Source organism: Microcaecilia unicolor, chromosome 3 (assembly GCF_901765095.1).
Source record: "Microcaecilia unicolor chromosome 3, aMicUni1.1, whole genome shotgun sequence".
In the NCBI taxonomy this organism is placed as follows: Eukaryota; Metazoa; Chordata; class Amphibia; order Gymnophiona; family Siphonopidae; genus Microcaecilia; species Microcaecilia unicolor.
The window spans coordinates 409,809,955-409,836,446 of record NC_044033.1 but is presented as its reverse complement, the minus strand read 5'-3'; the positions used below and the strand labels follow the sequence as shown (position 1 = coordinate 409,836,446).

General features: G+C 42.5%; 1 protein-coding gene across 1 annotated transcript in view; it reads left to right on the top strand.

Moving 5' to 3' along the window:
- Positions 1 to 26,492, top strand: part of ADGRF4 (adhesion G protein-coupled receptor F4) — a 71,585-nt gene that overhangs the window by 29,401 nt on the left and 15,692 nt on the right. Inside the window, exons 5-6 of the mRNA XM_030198791.1 lie at positions 9,991 to 11,349; positions 20,676 to 20,717. Of these exons, the coding sequence (XP_030054651.1) occupies positions 9,991 to 11,349; positions 20,676 to 20,717 (1,401 nt within the window). The remainder of the gene's footprint in view (positions 1 to 9,990; positions 11,350 to 20,675; positions 20,718 to 26,492) is intronic.

Genomic DNA, 26,492 nt, shown 5'->3' with positions numbered 1-26,492 from the left:
ACCAAAATGTTTCTGTGCAGATCTGAAAAGGGGTTGTAATGATAGGAAGGGCATGGGTGGTTCAGGGATGTTCCCTTAAAATGCGTGCAGTTTTATAGAATTAGAGAGATTTGTGCCCAACTTGAATGTCAAGATTTACACCTGGTTTCAGTTGGTATAAATCCTCATGACCAAAGTTGGATGCGGATTCTGGCACTACGTACTATTCTATAAAGGGTGCCCAATTTTGGGCACCCTTTATAGAAAACCATTCAGTTCCAAATTTTTATTCATTTATTTATTGGGATTTATTAATCATCTTTATGAAGAAATTAACCAAATGCTATGTATTTGGCAAAATATACTGAATCTACTCCTGAGTGTATAGTCAGTCATTATATGCATTAAAAGGCTTGTGAGAAGAGCCAGGCTTTCACCTGCTTCCTGACGTAGAGGTAGCCTCAAGTTATACGTAGTCCTTCTATGAGTAAATTCCAGAGTGTGGGGGCAACTCTTGAGAAGGCTCACTGGTGGGTATCACATACAATTTCTTTTGATGAGGATACAGATAGTGATCCTCTTTGAGAAGACCTTAGAGATCTCAAAGGTGTGTAGAGAGTTAACTTAATTTTTAAGTGCTCTGGCCCATTTTGACTGAGGATCTTAAAAATCAAACTGTAAAGTACTGGTAGCCAGTGTAATGTTTGCAAGAAGGGTGTGATGTGGTCATGCTGTTTGCAGCCTTCTATAAGTCGGGCTGCAGCATTCTGAATTAGATGGAGCTGATACAAGCTCTTTTTGGTTTAACCAATGTACAGAGCATTACAGTAGTCTAATTCTGATGTTATCATAGCATGGACCACTGTGGTCAGACTTGTCTTTTCAATATATGGAGAGAGATTATGTAGTTGCCACAGGTGATAGAAATAGTTTTTAAAAGTTGCTTGAATTTGTGGGATCACAATGAGTGATGAGTCCAGCAGTGTCCCAAGATTCCTGACCTGTAATTTTAGGGGAAGTTCATACTTCCCAAAAGGTATTTTGAAGTCGTGAACTTGTCTACTTGTGCTGGTACCCAGAGAATCACTTTTTTGCTTGGATTCAGGCAGAGTTTGTTGGGGGGTTTCTTTGCCCATTCCTTTTTTTTTTTTGTTTCATATTTTTATTAAGGTTTTTCAAGCATAACACAAAACAAAAAGGAAAAACCAACAGTAACAATAATCCATGGCAAATAAAGAAACAAAAATGAAAAAACAGAACGACATCAGCATTTCATGACAATACCCGTATCAAACCAGCTATATACAGTAATCAGGTAGTGCTAGTGGGAGTCTGACAAAATGAATCTAAACGAGCCCAAGTCTTCAAGACAGATGGAACACATCGGTGTTTATGGGCCAGAATTGTTTCATATTTCCTAATCACACACACGTAACTCCACCATTCATTATAATTTAGATTTACATTATTTTTCCAGTTTGAAATGATTAAGTGTAAAGCAACAGCCAACAATATATTAAACAATTTCTTATCGGATTCTAGGATAGAGAGGTTAGGAGAAGAGGCCCTTAATAGCACAACATCGTAAGAGAGCACTGTTGACGCAGGCAAATGAAAAATAAGGCACAACTTAGCCCAAATGAGCCGCCAGTACGCTCTTACGTTCTTACAGTAAAAAAACCATATGGGCAAGGGATCCATCTGATTCTTGACAGGACCAGCATTTGTAGTCAAGACTCTTGGTAATCCTGGCTACTCTAGCAGGTGTCCAATAGGCTCTGTGGAAAAGAAAATAAGAGGATTGGGATATCGCTGCTGATTTAGTAGGACGCATTGAATGGACCCAAAAGGTGTACCAGTCAAACTCAGACGCATCAAGACTTAGATCCCTTTCCCAAGACAACCATAATGAAGCAACAGCATCGACACACGAATCCTGAAGTTTTTTTATAAAGGACAGATGCTTTCTTCTTACCAGCTACAATTGTGAGACAGAAGGCAACAAAATCAGAAGGAGAAGGGAATTAGAGACCTGAAAGGTCGAGAGAAAAGTAGAGATATCCTTCCACACAGGAGGGGCCAGTAAAGAAACATCATATAATGCAGTTAAAGCATCCGGTGACAGCAACGTACCTGCAATATAAAGGTGAGATAACAGCCATATACCTTTATGCGACCATTCAGCTTTTTGGGACTGCAGGAGAACAGACCGCAAACCAGAGTTATACCAGAGGGAGACATCTTCCAGGGAGGTAGCGGTAACCCCAAGACCAGCCCTAAACTTACGGATAGTAGAGGCAGACGCCTTCAACATCCACAAACACTTGGTATATGGATACAAATCTGCTGAGGGCAAAAGATATAAAGGGCAAGGGTGCACCAAGGCGGCCATTCCTGACAGGCAGTTTATTTAAAACTGTGGTTAGATCTGGTTCAATGGGTATGAGTAGTTGCACATCATCAGCAAAGATATAGAATTTTGTGCCAGTCAACTGAGGCAGCTCAGCCAGAGGCTTCAGATAGATATTAAAAAAAATAGGAGACAGTATGGATTCCTGTGGCACCCCACAGTTCAGTCCAAAGTAACAATGTGCTGTTGTGGAAGAGAACTAATTGTTGTCTGTCTGAAAAATAGGATTTGAACTATGTAAATACAGTGCCACTGAGACCTTTTTCTGCCAGCCTCGTAAGCATGATATTATGATCCACAGTGTTGAAGGCTTCTAAGAAATACAGAAACATTAGTATTGCGGCAGATCCCTGTCACGATTTCTGTGCAGATCATCAAGAATGGAAACAAGAACTGTATCTGTTCCATATCCAGGTCTGAAGCCAGATCGACATGAGTCTAGCCAATTACTTTCTTTCAGCCAATTGTTGAGTTGAATGCAGACTGCCTGTTCTATAGGTTTTGCCAGGAAAGGAATGTTAGAGACTGGTTGGTAGTTTTCAATTGTGTCCTGGTCAAGGGAGCTCTTTTGTAGGGGGCGCATCACAGCTCTTTTTATTGTTGCTGGCAGCTGCCCTTTCACAAGAGGAGTTAATTTTTGTGGCCCCCTTCAATGAAGCCTCTGCTTGGTCGCTATACTATCTTGTGCTGGGCAGGGATCAAGAGGGCAGGTTGTCGGCCATAGACCTTTAAGAATTTTTCAAGAGTTTCCTCTGTGACCTGGTTGAATGAGTTCCAGAGGGCTGTGTATGATGGGGGAGAGAGAGTGTTCTTTTTGTTAGCTGGTGAGAGTTTTGATAGGGCTATCTGTAGGGCCTAATGGAGACCTTTAATTTTGATGGCAAAATATTTGGCAAAATCATTGCTCGCAATCTGTGACTGGGATCTTTGAATACGTGTATATATACCTGATTATGCTAGAATTCTATAAAGGAAAGTAGGTGTCTACTTTCCTTTGCAGAATAGGTTCCCTCTAGGCACCTACATGTAGACGCCTCTTTACAGAATTGTCCTCCGTGTGTTTATTAAAATTCCAATGAAGCTGCATCTCCTCTGGAACTCGTTGCCAGAGAATGTGGTAGATGTGGTAACAGCAAAAAGATTGCAGAGCCTCACTGTTCGTGTTCGCGGCTGCCGGTCCCACCTTCTTCTAACAATTTCCTGTTCCGGGGCAGAGCCAGTCAGCTGCAAGTGGGAACAGTGCAGCCCCGTGATCTTTTGTTTCTATTTTTGCCACCACTGCTGAAACAGCAACAGGACAGCAGCAGTGGTGGCCACGGCAGGGGGATATTGGGTGGGAGTGGGGATAGGTTGGTTCTGGTATTCCAGTGGTAGTGGGGGTGTCTGGTAGGGGGGAGAGGGTTTGGGTGTTGGGTGGGCCTGAAAACAGACTGCAACACTGGATGGAGGGGCGAGGGTGTGATTGTAAGTGAGGGTAGGGTGGAAGAGTGGGGATATGGGGGTTAGGTGGGATGTTAGTGGGGACATATAAATTGAGCAAGGATAAGGAGGACCACAGGAACAGGGTAACTGGGTGATAGGGAAGGACAGACGATGGATGGAGAATGGAGTGGGGAGGGGGAACAGATGCCAGATGGAAGGAAGAAGAGATGGGACAGATGCTGGATGGAGGTGGAAGGGAGGGCAGATGCTGGATGAGAAGGAGAGAGGGGACAGATGTCAGATGGAAAGAGGGAGAAGAGGGACAGACACTGGACGAAAGGGAGAGAGGGGATAGAAGCTGGATGGACGGGGCAGAGAGGATGCAGATGTTGGATGGAACTGGGGAGAGATTGGGGCCTGAGTGGATGGAAGTGAGGAGAGAGAGGGGCCAGATGCTGGACAGAGGAGGGAGAAAAAGAGAGGAGACTCTGGATGGAATTGAGGAGAGAAAAGTCAGATGCTGGATGGAAAGGGGGAGAGAGGGGGCACACCAGTGGCGTAGCCAGACCTGACATTTTGGGTGGGCCCAGAACTAATATGGGTGGGCACTATGTATATAGGTATAAGTAGCATGTCTAGGGACACATACAGAACACAGCTAGAATGTTTCCTCTAACAGCTTTCCATAGGAAAAATGTATTCAAATTCTGGTAGCACCTCAATAATAGCAACACAGAATCCCTTCACTTTGTGAAGTAACACTATATCCTGCAAATAAGCTTCTTAGAGCTTATACTGCAAACCTTAACACCAATTCTGAACACAGACACCAGTAACAGCACCTTTAAAAAGGCAGCAGTCAATATGCACAACAGCAATATACATCCCATTGGAATAGGCAGACAAGTCAGACTCATAGATCCTGACACAAAGCACATGCCAGCAGAATCTCTGACCTGCTCAGTCACAGGCAGAACACAGACCAACCTTAACAATTACAAAATAAAGGACCAAAAATTAAAATTTGTCCCTTAGTCCTTCCTTTCCCTACCCCCCTCTCATCCATCCCCGTGGCCCAGCATTAGCCCTTCTCTTCCCCACCATCCTTCCCACAGCTAGGCATTAGCCCTATCCTACCCCCCCACCCCTCCCTATAACCCTGTCCTACCTCTCTACCCATCCCCTGCCCTTCCCAATCTCCCCTCCCCCATCCTGAAGCACAACAGCATTAAATAAAAAACGTTTTGCTTTTTACTCCTGGGCACTGAAGATTGCACCCCCACCCTGAAACCCACCAATATTAAAATTTATTGTTGGGTTTCTAGTTGAAGGTGGGCCCTGCCCCTTCACTGCCAAGGGGAAAAATGTTTTCCATCTCCACCCAGAAAGCCCACCACAAGCATTGCACTGTACATAATATATTTTAAAAAAATAAAATTATTTTACCTGGGCAGCTGGGCTTGAATTTTCCAATTTCCTATGCACACCATACACTCAGTGTGCAGATTGTACCCCGTATGCTGCTAATGTAGTCTATTGGAAGGCTCGGTCGCAGCGCCGCGGATAGGTTTAAGGAGAACTACAGATCGAGGCGGTTGCAAGATAAAGCGAGCTTGAAATATGAAGCCCCAGCCTGGATGGACTCATCAGCAGCCTAACGGTGTCTTTTACTTACTGGTGAAGCAAATCTAGGGCTACAGGGGGGAAAAACCCTTGGGAGTTAAAGCATGCAGTTGATTATGCAGTTGTTAATGGTGAATGAAGAATGACGTGTTTTATTAGGCGTTCGTAGTTCACTCGTTTTTAGAAGAAAATGAATGGATGAACAGGATAAAAGACAAGAAAACTAATTAAAGTAGTTGAAATGAAACTGCATCACGAGTAAAGCTCGGAGTGAGAACACAGAACTGCAGCAGCGCAACAGTGGCGCTAGAACGGCCGACTTCAATTGCGACCCGGATTATCACACAAAACAAATTAAGGCAGTTACCGAAGTTAAGAGAGCTGCTGTCTGTTTTTGCTGCCAGTGCTGGCTGCCTAAATTTATGTAGCTGTGCAGCGGCAGAACTGACAAGCGACTGCAGCCTATCTAGCACCTAGAAGATCCTCCTGATTGGAGGATTAGGACAAACTGGGTGGGCCTGTACAAAGATTGGGTGGGCCTGGGCCCACCCAGGCCCACCCGTAGCTACGCCCCTGGGGCACACGCTGGATGGAAAGGGGGGAGAGAGGAGGCAGACGCTGGACAGAAAGGGGAAAGAGAGAGAGGGATGGACGCTGGCGAGAGTTAAAAAGAGATCGAGGAAAGAAGAAACAAGAGACTGGGACCAACACAATTAGAAAAATATAAACGGCCAGACAACAATGGTAGGAAAAATGAATTTTATTTTTAGTTTAGTATAAAGTAGTGTGGTAGCTGTGTTAATAAAGAAAACGGAAATAAGTTGATATCTTCATTGGACTAATTTTTATATATTTTTGACTAATGTTTGGGGTCCCAACCCTCCTTTCTCATGTCAGAACAGAATACCTTAACAGCCTCCGAAAGATAATTAGAAAATATATTTGATCCAATAAATTGGTATCATCATATTTTCCATTTTTTGTTTTAGTTGTATTTGTTAACCTATAGTATAGTGATTGAAACATGTCAGCTTTTGAAATTTGCATCTGCAGGCGGGGGAGTAGCAGCAGCGCAGTGGGCAGGAAAGAACCGGGGTGGTGGGGGCGTCAGGTGCAGTGGTAGGGGGCATCAGCTAGACCACTCTCAGTCCGCCCCTGGATGGACCATTGGTCTCACCCAGTATGGCTGTTCTTATGTTTCTCCATGCTTCAGTCCCTTCATAATTGTTTTTTTTTTAATGGTGTGGGGGAGTAGCTTAATAGTACTACTACTACTACTACTACTTAGCATTTCTATAGCGCTGCCAGGGTTACGCAGCGCTGTACAAGTTTAGACAAGGGGAAGGACAGTCCCTGCTCAAGCGAGCTTACAATCTAAAGGTGCAGTGGCCTGAGAACCTGAGAAAGCAGGTTCAATTTCCACTGTAGCTCCCTGTGACTATGGGCAAGTCACTTAACCCTCTATTGCCCCAGGTACAAAATAAGTACCTATATTTAATATGTAAACCACTTTGATTGTAACCACAGAAAGGTGGTGCATCAAATCCCATCCTTTTAAAATCTACCTGATTGAACTCTCTCTGCCAACATTTTATTGTCATAACCCTTGGTCCTATTCCTTCAGTTGCTTCCTATGCCCAATCACTTGAAGGACACTCAGCCATGATGGCAGGAAGTCTTAGTCAGCTGGGGAAATTGGGGCAAATCTGAAGCATTCATAGGGGAATGAGAATTGTTAAAAGGGAACAGTGGGAGTGAAGAGAGGGGGATGTTTACTCCTGCAAGGTTTATTATATGATAATTGAGTGCTGGAAGGGGGAGAGGGAGACAAAGGATTCATGATCACACTTATTTGGAGGCTATCTCACATTCACACACAGTGAGCCCTTTTTTTCACACCTTAAAGCCATAGTGTTAGTGTATCAATCCTAATCCCAAGAAGAGGACAGCCTGAGATAAGAAAAAGCCAGATGAGCAGGCTACAGTTTATCTTCTGCCTTCAATGGCTGATTGGTTCTCAGGAGACAAGTTAGCCAATCAGTCCTGAGAGGTGGGGATTTTAGTAGCAATGTAGTCTGAACCTTTTTTCATGGGTACAGAAAGGGAAGAAAGAACTGAGCATGAGAAGTAAGAGGGGAGGAATTCCCTCTCCAAATTAATGTTAACCCTGAGGAAACCCCACTTTATGGAACCCCCTCCTTCATCTTATGTGTCTCTCTCCCCCTATGTACATCTCATTCCCTTCATCTTTGTGCCTCTCCTTCCATTTGTATGTGTGCATCTCCATCTGTGTGCCTCTTCTTTCTGTGTCTTTTTTCATCCATGTTTCTCTCCCCTTTCCATTGGAAGGCAACAATAGATTTGGCATAATCAAAGCACTAAGCCAAGAACCACTAATGTAAAGAAAGAGAGATATTAGTGCAGAAGAATGCAGGAGAAAGGCCCCCCAGCAATAATCCATCACTCACTGGTTCTAGGGTTTGAGTGCTTATCATCTATCATTGGTCCTCAAAAAACTACTAAAATCTCTTTTTTTTCCACATTATTTAATAATGTGTCTAAAAACAAAAAATTTAATTATCACATCTCAAAAACCCCATTCAATATCCAGTTCCACAAACCACTTTACATATTCATATGCCCAACTAAGGCCTTTGTTTCGCCATAAACCACTGTTTCAAGGGAGGAACTGGTTACTCACTTCTTCTGCCTTTCCTTGTTTGTTTTTGCACACTGTGAGAGAGTCAATGACATAGGGCCAGGCATCCCTGGAAACACTCCGTTACTGAGATTTCAGTTCAGCCACTTCACGGCAGGTGACGCTAAACCTGCCTGGTCAGAAACTGAACTACGGAGTCACGTGAGCATAGGGAAGTTGGGTTGGCTGGCCATGAGGGTGGGGCTTGACAGTGAACAAGAAGAAAAAGCCCTCCTGCAGGTCAGAACAGGGAGGCCCTGAAACAGAGGTCCCAGAAGGAAGGATGGCCTCGGTACAGAGGCCTAGGGCAGGAAGAACTGAAGCCCTAGCATACGCCTTTACTGAATGCTTCTAGCTGCTGTGACTTGGCTGAGGTAAGCCAATCTTTCATTGAAGATTGTGAACTTTGTTCTGAGGTCTGGCTAGAACCAGATCTGGAATTCCAAAGCATGAAAAAGAGAAACTACAAACTGTGTTTGGGGCGTGGCAGTCATAGGCCATAGACTGTGCTTTCAGCCCTATTGACAACAAGCCCATGCAAAGATTTTTCACCCTTCTGAAGGTAAGAGGCTTTACCTTTGCCTGTGAAGCAACAGGCCACAGATTTAAGTTAATAAGGCATTTATTTCATGTTTACAACCTTGTCTGTCTGAGTTATTCCCAGAGCCACCCCATAATCCTTGCCTGGGGTCTCACATACACATTCTTGACTGATGTAAAAAAAAAAAAAAAACAGACTTTTTAGTAGGAGTTTGAGGACCAATGATAGTTCAAACTGCAGAACCAGTGAGTGATGGGTTGTTGCTGAGGTCCATTTTTTCTGCAGTAATATCTCTGTTTCTTTATATTGGAGGTTTTTGTTTTTATGTTATTTTGGGATTCATCATTCCCCTATTTGTGTATTATTGGTATAATCAAAACACAGCGCAAGAAATATAACCGTCTTCTATAAATTAGGTCTTATGAGGACAATATTCAAAACCATTTCAATAGGTAAATAGTTATTTACCTCAGTGAATCGGATGCCTGGAAAGTGCTCTCATTCAATGTAGCTGAAAGCATGTGTAGGGTCCCATAGGGCTGGATTCAGTAAATGGTGCCTGAAGTTAGGCTCCGTTAAGATAAGCACCAATTCTATAAAAGTCTCTTAGTGCTATGGAACCCTTATAGAATAGTGCTTAGCGCGGATTCTCACGCCCAAGTTTAGGCACGAGGTTTACGCCTGCTGAAACCTGGTGTAAATGCTGGCACGCAACCAATGACAGTTGGGTGCGTAAATGACCCTATACTATTACACTGCGCCTAAATTTTGAGAATGCCCCTGACTCACCCATGTCCCTCCCTGGCCATTTTTTGAGTTGCGCACAAGACAATCTAGGTATACAGTGTTATAGAATAGCACATAGGCAGATCTTCGTGTAAATCCTAATTAGTGCCAATTAGCATCACTAATTGATTAAGGCTTATTAATTAGTCTGCATGCAGATTTGGGATCCATACCCAAATGTGGGCAACCTTTATAGAATCCAGGGGATAATGATTGTATGTTTAGCCAGATTGAGGAGAGGCTTTCCTAGGCATGTGCTTAGATAGGATTGAAAACCAATGTGCATAGAATGGCTTTTCAAATCTAGACTTGTTATTTGCCAGCAAAAATTTGCCCTTAAAGAAAAAGAAGATGGTAAGTCAGTGGGTCCTTTGTACCTGTGGACAGATTTCAAATGAAAATTTTGGTGTGTAATTTCTCTATGAAAATTAAGTATATGGTCCACAGGCACCACGCTTTGCACTTAGATGGGCTGTTTGACAGTTGCCTCATATAAGTTTAACCTAATTAGTATTTTCTTTTCTATTTCAGTATTACGGTGAAATAGCAAACCATATCCTCAATAAGTCTGCAGTTAATAACTGGTCATTCATTCCTAATAGCATTGGCAACAGTTCAGCCTTATTGCAGTATGTGAATGAATTTGCAAGTACCGTAGACGACAGTTCAATAAGTGTTACAGAAGACTTTGTTCATGTGAAAGGATTTAAAGTTAACCAACAAATTAAAAATATAGATTTCAACTTCTCAGTATGGTTAAATGGTACAGAATTCACTGGTTCTGTATCAATGCTGAAAGAAGATTTGAAGAAGTTGCCAATTAATTCTCCCGCTGTTGCCATTGCTTACACCACAATTGGAGAAATTCTGTCAAATCAATTACAAAACAGAAGTCTGAATGGATTTGTTATATCTGTGGCTCTGAATACAAGCAGCAGCAAACTTTCGCTCACCTTCCAGAAGAAAACTAAGTCAAATGCCAATGCCAAATGTGTAGGCTGGGATAGGGAAGAGAAAAACTGGAAGTCAGGACCGTGCAGCATGGATAAAGAGTCTTATGATATGGCAACCTGCAGATGTAATCATTCCAAACGATTTACGTCGTTTTCAATTCTGATGTCACACCAAACAGTGGAAACTGCAGCATTGAACTACATTTCATTTGTAGGTATTGGTATCTCCATATGTAGCTTATTGGTTTGCCTCACCATTGAGGGTCTGCTCTGGCGTCATATAACGAAAACTGAGATCTCATATATGCGCCATCTTTCCATTGTGAATATTGCAATATCTCTTCTGATTGCTGATGCTTGGTTCATTGTTGGAGCTGTACTTTACCAAAAAGATACCGAAGAATCAGATGCTTGCATAGCAGCTACATTTTTCATCCATTTGTTCTACCTTTCCCTGTTCTTTTGGATGCTGGTTTTGGCCCTCCTGATCAGTTATCGTGTGCTGATGGTTTTTCATAACATGAGAAAGTCTTCTCTGATTTATCTAGCATTTGCTATAGGCTATGGGTGTCCTCTGATCATATCAGTTATCACCTTAGTTGCAACGATCACACAGCCCAATAAACCATATGTGAGGAAAGATGGCTGCTGGCTCAACTGGACTGAAAGCAAAGCTCTGCTGGCCTTTGTTATCCCTGCATTCCTTATCATTACTCTGAATTTTATTATTGTTTTGGCAGTTATAGTTGTGTTAGTGAGACAAATGGTTGGAGAAAATCCACGAACCAATGAAAGGAGTATTATTGTGCAAGTCATCAGATGTGTTGCAATCCTGACACCGCTTTTAGGACTGACTTGGGGATTTGGAATTGCAACTATTATCGAAAACAGTTCCTTGGCATTCCATTACATATTTACGGTACTCAATGCATTCCAAGTGAGTAAAATTTGAATTTTAAATTTTATTGAGCTAACTTACATCAGAAACCACAGTATAATATGATTTTATGCTAGAAGAAATTGTTATTACATATTAGCCTTCAGGTAATTATTGTGGCAGAGAGGAACTTAAGGCCCATTTAATCTGCCAAGAATTTGTTTCTTATTACAGTTCAATAGATCATAGTCAATCTCTTAGGGGGTTATTTACTAAAGATTAGCACAAGTTATCTGCCATAAGTCCCATTTTATTCTTATGGGCCCTGCTGCAAATAACATGCACTAATATTTAGTAAAAGATCCCATTATGTTTTCCTAAATTCTTCACAATAAGGTATCTGTGCTTGAATTCTGTGATTACTTATGTCTCTCTCTATCTCCTCTACTGGAAGGTTCTTCCATTACTCACCATCTGTTCTGCGAATAAATATTTTCCTGCTGTTACTCTTGAATCTACCCCATTGAAAATGTATGCATTAACTTCTTGTTCTTGGACATCCTCTTTACTGAAAGAGATTTCTTTCCTTTTCGATGCATTTTACATACTTCTGAGGTATTTGCATGTTTCCCTCATATCCCCTGTCTCTTCTCTAGGGTATCCAAAAGAAAAGTAAGGAACAACAAACCATCCTCGGTAGCCACATCAAACTTACATCAAATACTAAAAACTGAGTGGAGAAAATCAAACAGCTGCATCCCACAGCATAGGATCTCTTATAGCCCCACCTATTTCAGACCCGTGTTTTTGGGCATTATTTCTTATCACTTGTACTCCCATCATAGTTGTGTCTTTAACCCTTTAAATATGTCTTTTATTCAGCAAAGGAAATTTCTTAAAAAAAAACTCACTCTTATACAAATCACAAAATTCAAAAATAATCTCAAGCAACAATGTAAACAAAGTGACCGCTTATTTGTTCACTTGCATCATCGCAAATGCCAGTGCTGTAGCAGTGTTACACCCAACATCGACAGAATAAACAAAGGAGTTTTGGCTTCCTGCCTGCACTGTGTCAGATCTCCAGCTATAGCCTTGACATTTGGTGACCCTTTATAAACCCCGGAAGCAGGCAGGAAACCGAAACACTTTGTTTATTCTATAGGTTTCCATGAAAGTGAAACATTGCTACAGCGGTGGTGTTTGCGATGATGCAAATGAGCAGATAAGTGGTCACTTTGGTTACATTATTGCTTGAGATTATTTTTGAATTTTGTGATGTGTATAAGAGTGAGTTTTTTTAAAAAAAGAATTTTCCTTTGCTGAATAAAAGACATATTTAAAGAGTTAGAGACACAACTGTGACAGGAGTACAAGTGATAACAAATAATACCTAAAAACGCAGGTCTGAAATAGTTGGTGCTATAAGAGACCCTATGTTGTGGAATGCAACTGTTTGATGTTCTCCCCTCAGTTAGGCCTCCTTTTACAAAGCCGAGCTAGCGACTGCCATGTGGCCATAGGTGCCAACTCCGTGGGTGCTGTGGGTGCTTGAGCAACCCCAATATTTTAACCTGCCGGAAGTTCCAGTTCCAACCCCAGCCAGCCCAACCTGCCCGCCCTCTTCTCCCTCAACAGTCCTCCGTTCTTGTCTTCCTGCCACCCAGAATTTAAAACTCATCTTACCTCGGGTCCCGGCAGCAGTGAAAGGCGAGCAGGCTCAGCGCTTCAGCTTTCCCTTTTTTTTTTGTTACATTTGTACCCCGTGCTTTCCCACTCATGGCAGGCTCAATGCGGCTTACATGGGGCAATGGAGGGTTAAGTGACTTGCCCAGAGTCACAAGGAGCTGCCTGTGCCTGAAGTGGGAATTGAACTCAGTTCCTCAGTTCCCCAGGACCAAAGTCCACCACCTTAACCACTAGGCCACTCCTCCACTCCTTCTCTCTCAGCTCTGGTCCCGCCCTTGCAGAAACAGGAAATGAGGGCGGGACCAGAGCTGAAAGAGAAGGGAAGGCTGAAGCGCCGAGCCTGCTCGCCTTTCACTGCTGCTGGGACCCGAGGTAAGAAGAGTTTTAAATTCTGGGCAGCAGGAAGGCGAGGACGGAGGACTGTTAAGCACATAAGTAATGCCACACTGGGAAAAGACCAAGGGTCCATCAAGCCCAGCAGACTGTCCATGACAGTGGCCAATCCAGGCCAAGGGCACCTGGCAAGCTGCCCAAAAGTACAAACATTCTATACATGTTATTCCCGGAATTGTGGATTTTTCCTAAGTCCATTTAGTAGCGGTTTATGGACTTGTCCTTTAGGAAACCATCTAACCCCTTTTTAAACTCTGCCAAGCTAACCGCCTTCACCACGTTCTCCGGCAACGAATTCCAGAGTTTAATTACGCGTTGGGTGAAGAAAACTTTTCTCCGATTTGTTTTAAATTTACTACACTGTAGTTTAATCGCATGCCCCCTAGTCCTAGTATTTTTGGAAAGCGTGAACAGACGCTTCACATCCACCTGTTCAACTCCACTCATTATTTTATATACCTCTATCATGTCTCCCCTCAGCCGTCTCTTCTCCAAGCTGAAAAGTCCTAGCCTCCTTAGTCTTTCTTCATAGGGAAGTCGTCCCATCCCTGCTATCATTTTAGTCACCCTTCGCTGCACCTTTTCCAATTCCACTATATCTTTCTTGAGATGCGGCAACCAGAATTGAACACAATACTCAAGGTGCGGTCGCACCATGGAGTGATACAATGGCATGATAACATCCTCACACCTGTTTTCCATACCTTTCCTAATAATACCCAACATTCTATTTGCTTTCCGAGCCGCAGCAGCACACTGAGCAGAAGGTTTCAGCATATTATCGACGACGACACCCAGATCCCTTTCTTGGTCCGTAACTCCTAACGTGGAGCCTTGCATAACGTAGCTATAATTCAGGTTCTTTTTTCCCACATGCATCACCTTGCACTTGCTCACATTAAACGTCATCTGCCATTTAGCCGCCCAATCTCTCAGTCTCGTAAGGTCCTTCTGTAATTTTTCACAATCCTGTCACGAGTTAATGTTGTTGGAGAAGAGTTCAGGCTGGGGTTGGGACTGGCACTCAGAGGAGAGGGGGGGCCTGGAACTGGGAGGAGAGAGGGGGCCTGAAACTCGGAGGAGAGGGGGGCTGAAAAGGGGCAGGTGGTGTTTGGGGCGAGTTACTGGACATGGAGGGGAGGGAGGAGAAATCGCTGGACATGGAGGGGAGGGGAGAGAGCAGAAATCGCTGGACAAGGAAGAGAGGGCAGGGGAGAGATGAGATTTGTTGGACATGGATGGAGGGAGGGGAGGGCAGGGGAGAGAGGAGAATTCGCTGGACATGGATAAGAGGGGAGGATAGGGGAGAGAGGAGAATTGCTGGATATGAATGGAAGAGAGGGCAGTGGAGAGATGAGAATTGCTGGATATGAATGGAGAGGGGGGAGGGTGAGGAAGAGAGGGGGTTAGAGGGGAAGAGAGGGAGGGGAGGAGGGGAAATGCACCACCTGTATTAAAAAAAATTTCAGCACCCCCAATCATTTTGAAAAGTTGGCTCTTATACAAAAACATGGACTGATGAGACAAAGTCAGCACGGATTTAGTGAAGGGAAGTCTTGCCTCACCAATCTAATGCATTTTTTTGAGGGGGTAAGCAAACATGTGGACAATGGGGAGCCGGTTGATATTGTATATCTGGATTTTCAGAAGGCGTTTGACAAAGTGCCGCACGAAAGACTCCTGAAGAAATTGCAGAGTCATGGAATCGGAGGTAGGGTATTATTATGGATTAAGAACTGGTTGAAAGATAGGAAGCAGAGAGTAGGATTGCGTGGCCAGTATTCTCAGTGGAGGAGGGTAGTTAGTGGGGTCCCGCAGGGGTCTGTGCTGGGTCCGTTGCTTTTTAATGTATTTATAAATGACCTAGAGATGGGAATAACTAGTGAGGTAATTAAATTCGCCGATGACACAAAATTATTCAGGGTCGTCAAGTCGCAGGAGGAATGTGAACGATTACAGGAGGACCTTGCGAGACTGGGAGAATGGGCGTGCAAGTGGCAGATGAAGTTCAATGTTGACAAGTGCAAAGTGATGCATGTGGGTAAGAGGAACCCGAATTATAGCTACGTCTTGCAAGGTTCCGCGTTAGGAGTTACGGATCAAGAAAGGGATCTGGGTGTCGTCGTCGATGATACGCTGAAACCTTCTGCTCAGTGTGCTGCTGCGGCTAGGAAAGCGAATAGAATGTTGGGTGTTATTAAGAAGGGTATGGAGTCCAGGTGTGCGGATGTTATAATGCCGTTGTATCGCTCCATGGTGCGACCGCACCTGGAGTATTGTGTTCAGTACTGGTCTCCGTATCTCAAAAAAGATATAGTAGAATTGGAAAAGGTACAGCGAAGGGCGACGAAAATGATAGTGGGGATGGGACGACTTTCCTATGAAGAGAGGCTGAGAAGGCTAGGGCTTTTCAGCTTGGAGAAGAGACGGCTGAGGGGAGATATGATAGAAGTGTATAAAATAATGAGTGGAATGGATCGGGTGGATGTGAAGCGACTGTTCACGCTATCCAAAAATACTAGGACTAGAGGGCATGAGTTGAAGCTACAGTGTGGTAAATTTAAAACGAATCGGAGAAAATTTTTCTTCACCCAACGTGTAATTAGACTCTGGAATTCATTGCCGGAGAACGTGGTACGGGCGGTTAGCTTGACGGAGTTTAAAAAGGGGTTAGATAGATTCCTAAAGGACAAGTCCATAGACCGCTATTAAATGGACTGGAAAAATTCCTCATTTTTAGGTATAATCTTGTCTGGAATGTTTTTACGTTTAGGGAGCGTGCCAGGTGCCCTTGACCTGGATTGGCCACTGTCGGTGACAGGATGCTGGGCTAGATGGACCTTTGGTCTTTCCCAGTATGGCACTACTTATGTACTTATGTATGCATGCGGCACAGTGTTTGGGCTGTGTCAACATTACTGCACCACCAGCTTCTAGCGTGGCTTCTAAAAGGGGGCCTTAGTTTTTAGTTTTTGATTTAAGTTTGATGTGGCTACCAGGGAAGGTTTGTTGTTCTTTACTTTTCTTTGGTCAGTAAATACTGCTTGTATTATTCCTTTTGTTGAGTTGTCTGTCTTCTCTAAGGGTGTACATATTTGGAACGTAATTTTCTAACTGTGCAGATGCATAAATAGCTGAGCCAATATTCAAAGGTATTTATGTACTGAACAATGTATAAATCCTTATTTTCAGAAAATATACAAATAATATAAGGCCATTTAAATCGGGCTGGGTTTGGAAGTAAGTCAAAGGCAGGCTTAAAAGCCTCCGGATTCTATAAAGTGCACCTAAAGCTGTGTGCGCAATTTAATTGTTTAACAAGGCAATCAGCACCAATAACTGACCACTAAGAAGCAATTATCGGCATTAATTGGCACTAATTATAATTTATGCGCACTTTCTAAACATATTCTATAAAGTGGCGCATGTAAATTCTAACGTGTGGATCTCAAAAGGGGGTCTGGCCATGGAAGGGTCATGGGTGGGTCATGAGCGTTCTTAAAAATTATGCGCATCGTTATAGAATACGCCCGATCTGCTCCTAAGTTAGACGCAGGCATTTATACCAGGTTTTAGCTGGCATAAATGGTCACCCCCTAAATTTAGTTCTAGCATCAGACCCTTACGAGTATTCTATAAACCACGCTTAACTTTAGGCAAGGTTTATAGAATAGTGCTAAGTGTGGTTTTTTTCCCGTGACATATAGAATCTGGTCCTAATTGGATAATTTATACATTTAGTTTAGGTCTGCTGAATACTATATGTATCCTACATAGATAGTGGTGATAAATATATATAGGTTACATTAAACTCCACAGTAAGCATTCAGTTTAAGCCGATCACTGCATCAAAATGAAAATTGGCCCTAGTATATACCGCCTTTCTTTGTGTTGGCATGGGTAAATTTTCAAAATGGAAGTATGTGTATACTTTCACTTTGACAATTCTTCCATGGAATTTATGTGCTTGCATCACACCTGCTCTTTGACATACATAAACTTCCTGAGTTAATTAACATATCCTATGTGTATATTTCATGAATTATGCATATAAAAATTAACATGGCCTCATTTCAGTTTCCAGGAATGCTTATGTGTCTATATGCTGCATGCACATAAGATTACACACATACCAGAAGGGCAGTTCTATAAAAGCTGATTTCTCCATGTAAACTGTGGTACATTGCTTTATGCTCAGAACTGCTTTAGAAAATTGCCCTTCCTGTTCCCTAAAGCTCACCTCAAGGGGCTTTTGGTGCAGATGTTGTAAGCATATTAGTCACTCTCCCAATGCTGCTCCTTGTTATCTTGGGCAAGTCACTTAACCCTTTATTGCCTCAGGAACAAACTTAGATTGTGAGTCCTCCAGGGACAGGAAAATACCCAGTTTACCTGAATGTAACTCACCTTGAGCCACTACTGAAAAGGTGTGAGCAAAATCCAAATAAATAATACTCTGGATTGCCTCTACTCTGTCTATATCCTTCCAAAGATGTAGAAGGGCATTTTAGAAGCCCAGTGTGGCTTTCACATACGGAAATAGTAGCACTTACACATATAGATTAGCTGTACATGTAAATAACAATTTCAAAATGCTACTACTTAACATTTCTATAGTGCTATTAGACGTATGCAGCAGTGTACACTGGACATGAAGAGACAGTCCCTGCTCGATAGTAGTATCTAATCAGTAGTATAGCACTCAATTGCAAGGGGGGAGTACATGTAGGTGGAGCATTGATGGGACATGGGCATGTCTCCCACTTACACATACATCCCCCGATTCTGTATAGGTTGCCCAAATTTGAGCATGGATCCCAGATCTGCATGTGAAGTAATTATTTATTTACTTAGATTTTACTTACACGTTTTTCAGTAGTAGCTCAAAGTGAGTTATGTTCAGGTACACTGGGTATTTCCCATAGTCAATTAGGTGCTACCAATCAATTAATGGAGTTAATTGGCACTAATTAGGAGTTATGTGTGCATCTGCCCTACAACCTATTCTATAAAATGTGCACCTCAATTTCAGTGTGCAATTCCAAAGGGGTGTGGCCATGGGAGGGGCATCACGGATTAGGGGTGTTCCCAGAAATTAGATGTGATGTTAAGGAATACCTGGATTTGCATGTCTACCTTCCATTAGTTGGCCGCCAGCATTTACACCAGCTTTTGGCAGGACACATACACATGTAAATGACAATATTCTGGCTGCACGCTAGTATGTAATTTTTGACGGTGCATTCAGTGCAGTTGGGCATTCAGCAAAGTGTGGGCGGTAGTGCACAATTACACATGTAAATTAGAGCATACTGTGACTTATACATGTTCATTCACAATCTAGGTGACAGCATTTACTCCAGCTCTATGGCTGGTGTATGTGGTTGTGCCTAAAATAGGGGCCCGTATTTTACCTGTTATGCTAGGCGCCTACTTTTCCTTATAGAATAGGCTCTAAATAAGCACCTTCCTGAAGCCTACAAATAGGCTCCCCTTTGTAGAATTACTCTCTGTCAGTTTACTTTAAGTTTAATGAATAGTAGGCTTAAAGTAACTGTATAAATGATCTGTTTAGCAGCTGAATATTGACACTATCCCCTGGATTCTGTATATGGCACCCAAAGTTGCATGCCTAACTTTGGGTGCACTTCCAAGATGTGTGCACAAATAAATTGGATAAAGAGCTCTGAACCATCAATAATTGGATGCTAAAAACTAATTATCGATGTTAATTGGCACTCATTAAAATTTGCACATGTGTGTGGATGCATGTTATTCTATAAGGCAGAGTTCCTAACTCCCGTAGCATGTATTTCAACAGGGGTGTGGCCATGGGCCTGTCGGGGAATTCCAAAACGTTGCTTGCAGAATTACAGAATGATGCTTAAGTGTATCTAACTTGGGTGCCACCATTTATACCAGGTTTTAGCAGTTGTAATTCCAGAACTCAAAGGTTAGGCACCCTTTAGAGAACACCGCTTAGTGCTGAATTTTTTTGGCACCCATGTTTTGGCACCATTTATTGAATTCCCTCTTAACTGGATAATTTTAAAGCCACCCTCACTCTACCCCAAATTGAGCCCCTTCTTATTTGGGTTGTATCAGACCATTCAGTAATATTTTCAGCACAGTTCTATCTGTATAAGAAATAAAAATGCATGCACAGAAGATGAGATAGCCTAGTAGTTAGAGCAGCTGACATCATTCATGGGTGGTGGATTAAAATCCCACTAGTGGGACCTATTACTTTGAGCTATTCACTTCAACCTTCATTGCCACAGCCACAGAAGTGGCATACAAACTGGTCTCTTGTACTGGGGTCGCTGCTGACTGTTACCATCAGGAATGTGCCTATGCTTGCTCTTTTAAAACCCAGCTAAGAGGAGTAGACCAGCAGTTCCCAAACTATGTGCCACAGCACTCTGATGCACCGCAACGAACGTTCCCCTCCCACAGGTCTGGCATCTGCCGCTTCCTGCTTCTTCCCCCACCGCCGCCGCTGCAGTACTTGCAGCTTACATTTTTGGGCCATCTGCAACTCATACAGGCACTGCAGGGACTCCCCTCTGCTGCATCCAGCCCTCGCAACAGGAAGTTGCATTAGAGAGGTCCGGTTGCGGCAGACTGGGAAGGTCGTGGAGTGCCTGTGTGAATTGCAGACAGCCTGAAAATGTAAGCTGCAAGGACTGCAGCGGCAGAGGGGGAAGAAGAGGGAAGTGGCAGCGAACCTGAACCTGTAGGAAGAAAGGTAGTGAGTGATACTGGCTTTAGGGAAGGCAGAGGTGTGAGAGGATGGGGCTGCAGGGAGGCAGAGGTGTACTGGTGTGAGAGGAGGGGGCTGCAGAGAGGCAGAGGTGTGCTGGTGTGAGAGGAGGGGGCTGCAGGGTATAAAACATAGGTTGTGAGCCCACTAGGGATAGAGAAAGTACCTGCATATAACAAATGTAAACCCATTTGGTTGTACAATTATCAGCAGCCAGTAAATATATAACTTTATTTGAATATTGTCCCAGAGATTACCAAAGTTACATTTACAATTCCATTGTCTAACTTTAGGCATCTTAATTGGGTGCTCAACACTGGAAGTCTTTGCCGCTAGACTAACTTCATACCCCTAATCCCTTTGCTGGTTGAGGTATAGCTTCTAAATTTAGGATCTGATCCCAGAATAAGTCAGACTGTTGGAGTCAAAGTTTGAATTTCTACAAAAGATTTAATATGTTAATATATTAGAAAACTATAGAAAAACTGGATGATAGAGTCTGTGGTTAACAACTGTTCTTATTGTTTCTGCATTTTTCTAGGGGTTCTTTATCTTGGTATTTGGAACTCTTATAGATAAACAGGTATGGATGTCTTTACATGTGTTTTAAAAACAGTTTGTTGCAAGTTACATAGAAGTTAGTTTGAATGAAGGCCAAAACTCCATTACACCATCAAGCCAGAAAACAGGCTGTCCTAACTTCAGTCACAAAGCTAACAGGGCACTGGTCTGAATATTGGCCAGTACCGGATTAATTTCTGGGTTGTGGCATCTGATTTCCTGATGATCTTTTTCGTCTCTACAATGCCAATCCCCCCTCCCTCCCACCTCTGATGTTGAAAAGGGCTGACCGAGTCCCCCTCCTACAATGTAGGGCCCCCCCAGGCCTACCTTGTTGAGTCCTGGTGGTCTACTGGGGTTTTAAGTGCCCACACACTTCTGCCTGTCATGGCTCCTTTAATAAAATGACTGCCATGACCTTTTGCAGCAGTCTCATGGTGCTTCCTATTGAAGCACAGGGCACCTGCATCCCTTATGCCGGTCCCATAGGATATTCAGTATCTTATGTGGGTCCCGGATGAATATTGATTGGACCCACATAAGCTCTGGTGGCCAACTCATTAGGAATTAGCATCAGATATTCAGGGCCAGTGCCCAGACATGACCTGGGATTGAATATCCAGGACTAATGCTGCCCTCAGCAGTCAGCATTTAAAAAAAGGTTTTGACTGTCACTGGCTGAATATTGGCTGGTTAGATTTTTCATCAGATTTTTCTGAACAGTCATCAGCTGAATTTGTATAATACAACCATACTCAGTCACCACACAGTGTAAGATGCTGTCTTCCTTCTAAATCTGTAGTTGTCAACTAGTGTGTCGGAATACACATTTGTCACCATAAATTTGACGGATAACAAGTCCTTGTTTTCCTTGACAACCATGTGTGCCTGCTGGGTGGGGTGAGCAGGGAGCGAGGGAGTAAGGTACTTGAAATCTGCATAACTGGTCCCTATTTCTGCTTCACCTTTACCCACAATAATCGCCCCAACTGGAAATGTTGTAGGTCTGCTGTTCTTCACCCAGCAATCACCACCACTATGCATGGGCGTATACTGGGGGGGTGAGGGGGGGCAAGGGGCGAGGGGGGGCAATGCCCCCCCAAACAAAACGACTGACGTCATGATGACTTACAACTTTCTCACAGGCAGGCTTGACTCCGTCCTTCGCTTCCCTGCCCTCTCTGCATCCCGCCTTCCTCTGATGTCATTTCCTTTCAGGAGGGCAGGATGCTGAGAGGGCAGGGAAGCGAGGACGGAGTCGAGCCTGCCTGTTTGTTGGTGCTTTTACTGGCGCTAGCTAGTTTGCCGCTGCAAGCCGGTCCCAAAGAAGACGGTACGCGAGTGGAACTTTGGAAGTGACTGAGCCTGAGGCCCTGAGCCTATAAGGATTAAGAAGAAGACGTCATTATTTGGTACCGTCTCATTTTTTTCCACTCCCCCGCGCAGCTGTCGCCATTCACTCAAAACACAGCAAGCAAACCTGTGAGTTGCTGCTGCTGCTTGCATCCACGTTGTCGTTCTTTATTGGTCCATCTTTACTAAGTCTACTACTTTCAAGTGTTAGAATCTGTGGCCATCTTGTAAGGCGCTGCCTACCCAACAAAAACAGTGTTAGAGATCTGGCCATCTGAATTGATTTATTTTCTCCTGGACAAAATAAATCAATTCAGATGGCCAGATCTCTGACACTGATTTTGTTGGGTAGGCAGCGCCTTACAAGATGGCCACAGATTCTAACACTTGTTATTCCCAAAAAAAGCCAGCTTCTTTTCCCTTCCTTCCTTCATATTAGCATATTCATTTGCATATATATATATATATGCAAATGAATATGCTAATATGCTCCGCCCCACCCTTTGCCCCCCGAAATGAAACAGTCATACTACGCCCATGCCACTATGTCTGTATTTTCTTTGCTGAAATGCCTGTTAAAGCTCATAAAAATAATTCCCAAATTATTATATTAGAAGGGAAAAGACCTCAGTGGCTCTCAATAAGGAGCCCATGGAAGAACCTCACATTCAAACAACCATCATTGGTCAAAACCCCTCTCTGTTTTTATATATTCTTCAATTTGTATATACCAATATGTGACACTTTATATCTTATTCTCATTTATCTTTGAATATATCTGTGCACACTATAAATCCCAGTTGCACCTCAATTCAACTTAATTCAGCTTAATTTAAGATATTAACCTTATTAATATATCACTTATCTTATAAAACTACAGCTGTAGAGCTCAGCGGAGCCGACTGTTTTGCCTCTAACGGCTTTCTCGGGAGTGAACCCGTCCACACTTTACAAGTGGACTAGAGAGCTGAATCACACTGTAGAACAGCTAATTTCTATATTGTAGTTTAAGTACCTAAAAAAGAAAAGACAAACTTAAAACAAGGACATTGTTCTTGAAACAGCAGATATAGCTATAATCACACAAACTTATATAAGGTCCAGCAAGAGTGACTCATCCCTATATTCAAAGATGGCACTCTTAACAATAAAGAACACTGACCAGAAATATTTAAAACAAAACTTAACCAGGAGCTTGAAAAGAATGTCTGCCATTCAATAACCAGAAAACATTCAAATGCAGCATGATTCAAACGATCCAATTGTCATCAATAGATAGATAGATAGAGATATAGATATATATAAAATACCAGTTCTTATTAACAATGTATCAAGCTATAAAGCTAGATTGTTTGATTGTTTGCTTCAGCAGTGCAACTCGTTGAATTAAAATGCAATCAACCGAGAATGACAGCACCCACCTCCTTATCAGCCAAACAATACTATTATTTTTTTTAAACTTCTTAAACGTGTTTATACTCATAATGCAATTTGTAATGCCATATTCAACTTTACCTTCAACAAATTTTAATATTCCATTTCAATACAGAATTTAAAGTGATACTATTAGACTGAGGTGCCGGTGCTCCTAAAGGATTGAAGTTTAACTGGATAATTAACTGAAAAATAGGACATAACAGTTGGATATTCAGAGAGGTTAAGGTTAATTTACAGGGGTAATGCAATACAAAGGGCAAATTTGTATTCAGTTCAGGGATCTGCTGGACTTTTTTAAATTAATGTATTTTGTAAGATTTTCTATTAAAGCTAATTAAAGTATTTTTGTGAATAGTTTATAGCTGTTGTACAATGATTTAAGAGAAAACATTGTAGAGATTAATCATTGTTAATAGATACAGATCCTATATTTAGAAGTCAGATGAATAACGACTATATCAAGCTTTGGTTGCATTCTTTCTTGACGCAGTAATGTATGAATTAATTAGTTCCACCTTATTCCTTTTGTTTTCTTCCAAAGTACTATTGCCTAATCAACTGGTAAAACCCTTTTCTCTCCATGATGTCATTCATGCTCAAAATATAAAGGAGTTTCCACAGATTCACAACCTCCCAATTGTTCTTTACCTGCTTAAAGCTAGATTAAGAAATAGTGTATGACTACAGATGCCCATAACACTTCTTCCTTATTGAACTCTTCAATTTTTCATATTTCCATCCCCCAGTTTCTCAGTCTTTGCCTATTTATTTTTGGCTTGGGAGATTCCCCTTGTTCCTTTCCTCTTCCAGCTCTATCAAAACTGGCTTCTAATGTTGCAGTGTCACCATGAGTCTTGAAAGAAGGTATTCCATAACTGCTATGTTTCATTGTATGTAAGTTTCTATGCTACAAATGCTACAATTTCTTCTCCCATAGAAATGCATTGGGCCACTTTTGAGGGTTCAATCTCTTTCTGTGATGGGAAAAAGGATCCTTGTGGAGAAATTCAGACAGTATGTTTCTAGACATTTAAACTAGGAGGCAGGGGTGACAAAAGGAAACAAGGGAATTCAGAAAGTCACCCCCAGAATAAACGCGATGGCAGAGGGAAAGGTCATCTAGATATAGAAAACTACCTAAACTTACTAAGCACATGGAAAGCAATGAGCAAAAATGCTCATAGTATAGGTAAAAAGGTCCAGGACTTGGAAGCCCTGATATTTGAAGAAAACTTGGATATTGATGCTATTACAGAGACGTGGTTCAATGACTCCCATGAATGGGATGTGACTATACTGGGCTATAATCTTTTTAGGAAGGATAAAGAGGGCTTAAGGGGTGGAGGAGTGGCGCTGTATGTGAGAAACAATATCAGAGCGGCTGAAATGTGGGGAACCTGGGGAAAAGAAGAAGCTTTATGGATCGACCTGAAAAGAGAAAATGGAACCTGTATCTACATGGGGGTTATGTACAGACCTCTGGCACAAATAGAGAACCTAGACAAGGATCTGATAGAAGATATTGAAAAGATTGGTATGAAAGGGGAGGTGCTACTGTTGGGAGATTTCAACTTGTCTGATGTGGATTGGAACGTCCTGTCTGCGGAATCGGAAAGAAGTAGGGAGATTGTGGATGCCTGTCAAAGTGCCTTGCTCAGACAAATGGTGATTTCAGATGTACTGATTTTGATAAAATGGGGGAATACCTGAAGAAGGAGCTGTTGGTGTGGGAAGGCGTAGGAGAAGTGGAAAATCAGTGGTCAAAGCTAAAGGTTGCTATAAATATAGCAACTGATCTTTACGCAAGGAAAGTAAACAAAAACAAAAGAAATAGGAAGCCTATATGGTTCTCCAAACAAGTAGCTGAAAAAATAAGAGCAAAAGAGACGTTGTTCAAGTCACTTAACCCTCCATTGCCCGCCGCATTGAGCCTGTCATGAGTGGGAAAGCGCGGGGTACAAATGTAACAAAAATAAAATAAAAATAAATACAAAAGAACACAATGACAGGATCACGGAAAAGATTATCAGATTAAACACAAAGAAGCGAAGAGAGAAATACGGATAGCGAAAGTGCAAGTGGAAGAAAAAATGGCTAAAGATGTTAAGAGAGGTGACAAAACCTTTCTCAGATATTTTGGAGAAAGGAGAAAAGATAGGAATGGAATTTCAATACTGAAAGATAATGAGAATGACTATGTGGAGAGTGAGGAGGATAAAGCTAATGTGCTAAACAATTACTTCTCTTCGGTGTTCACAGAGGAAAATCCTGGTGAAGGACCACGGTTGGCTACCGTGGGAATCTGGGAATGGAGTGGATACTGCACTGTTTACGGAAGAAAGAGTTTATAAACAGCTGGAGAATCTGAAGATGGACAAAGCTATGGGGCCAGATGGGATACATCCAGGATACTAAGGGAGATCAGGGAGGTCCTGGCGGGACCTTTTAAAGATTTATTTAATAGATCTTTAGAGACGGGAGAGGTTCCGCAAGATTGGAGACCAGTGGATGTGGTCCCTTTTCACAAAAATGGAGACAGGGAAGAAGTGGGAAACTACAGACCGGTAAGTCTCATGTCGGTGGTAGAAAGGATAGTTAACTTTCTAGAAGCCAACCGATTACAGGACCAGAGGCAACATGGGTTTACTAAAGGAAAATCCTGCCAAACGAATCTTATTGATTTCTTTGACTGGAAGACCAAAGAATTGGATGAAGGACATGCACTAGATGTAATCTACTTGGATTTCAGCAAAGCCTTTGATACAGTCCCCCACAGAAGACTCATGAATAAACTGAAAGGGCTGAACTTGGGACCAAAAGTGGTGAACTGGATAAGTAACTGGTTGACCGACAGGTGGCAGACGGTGGTAGTAAATGGAATCCGCTCAGAGGAAAGGAAGGTGAGCAATGGAGTTCCTCAGGGGTCAGTGCTGGGGCCTATTCTGTTTAATATATTTGTGAGAGATATTGCTGAAGGGTTGGAAGGAAAAGTTTTCCTTTTTGCGGA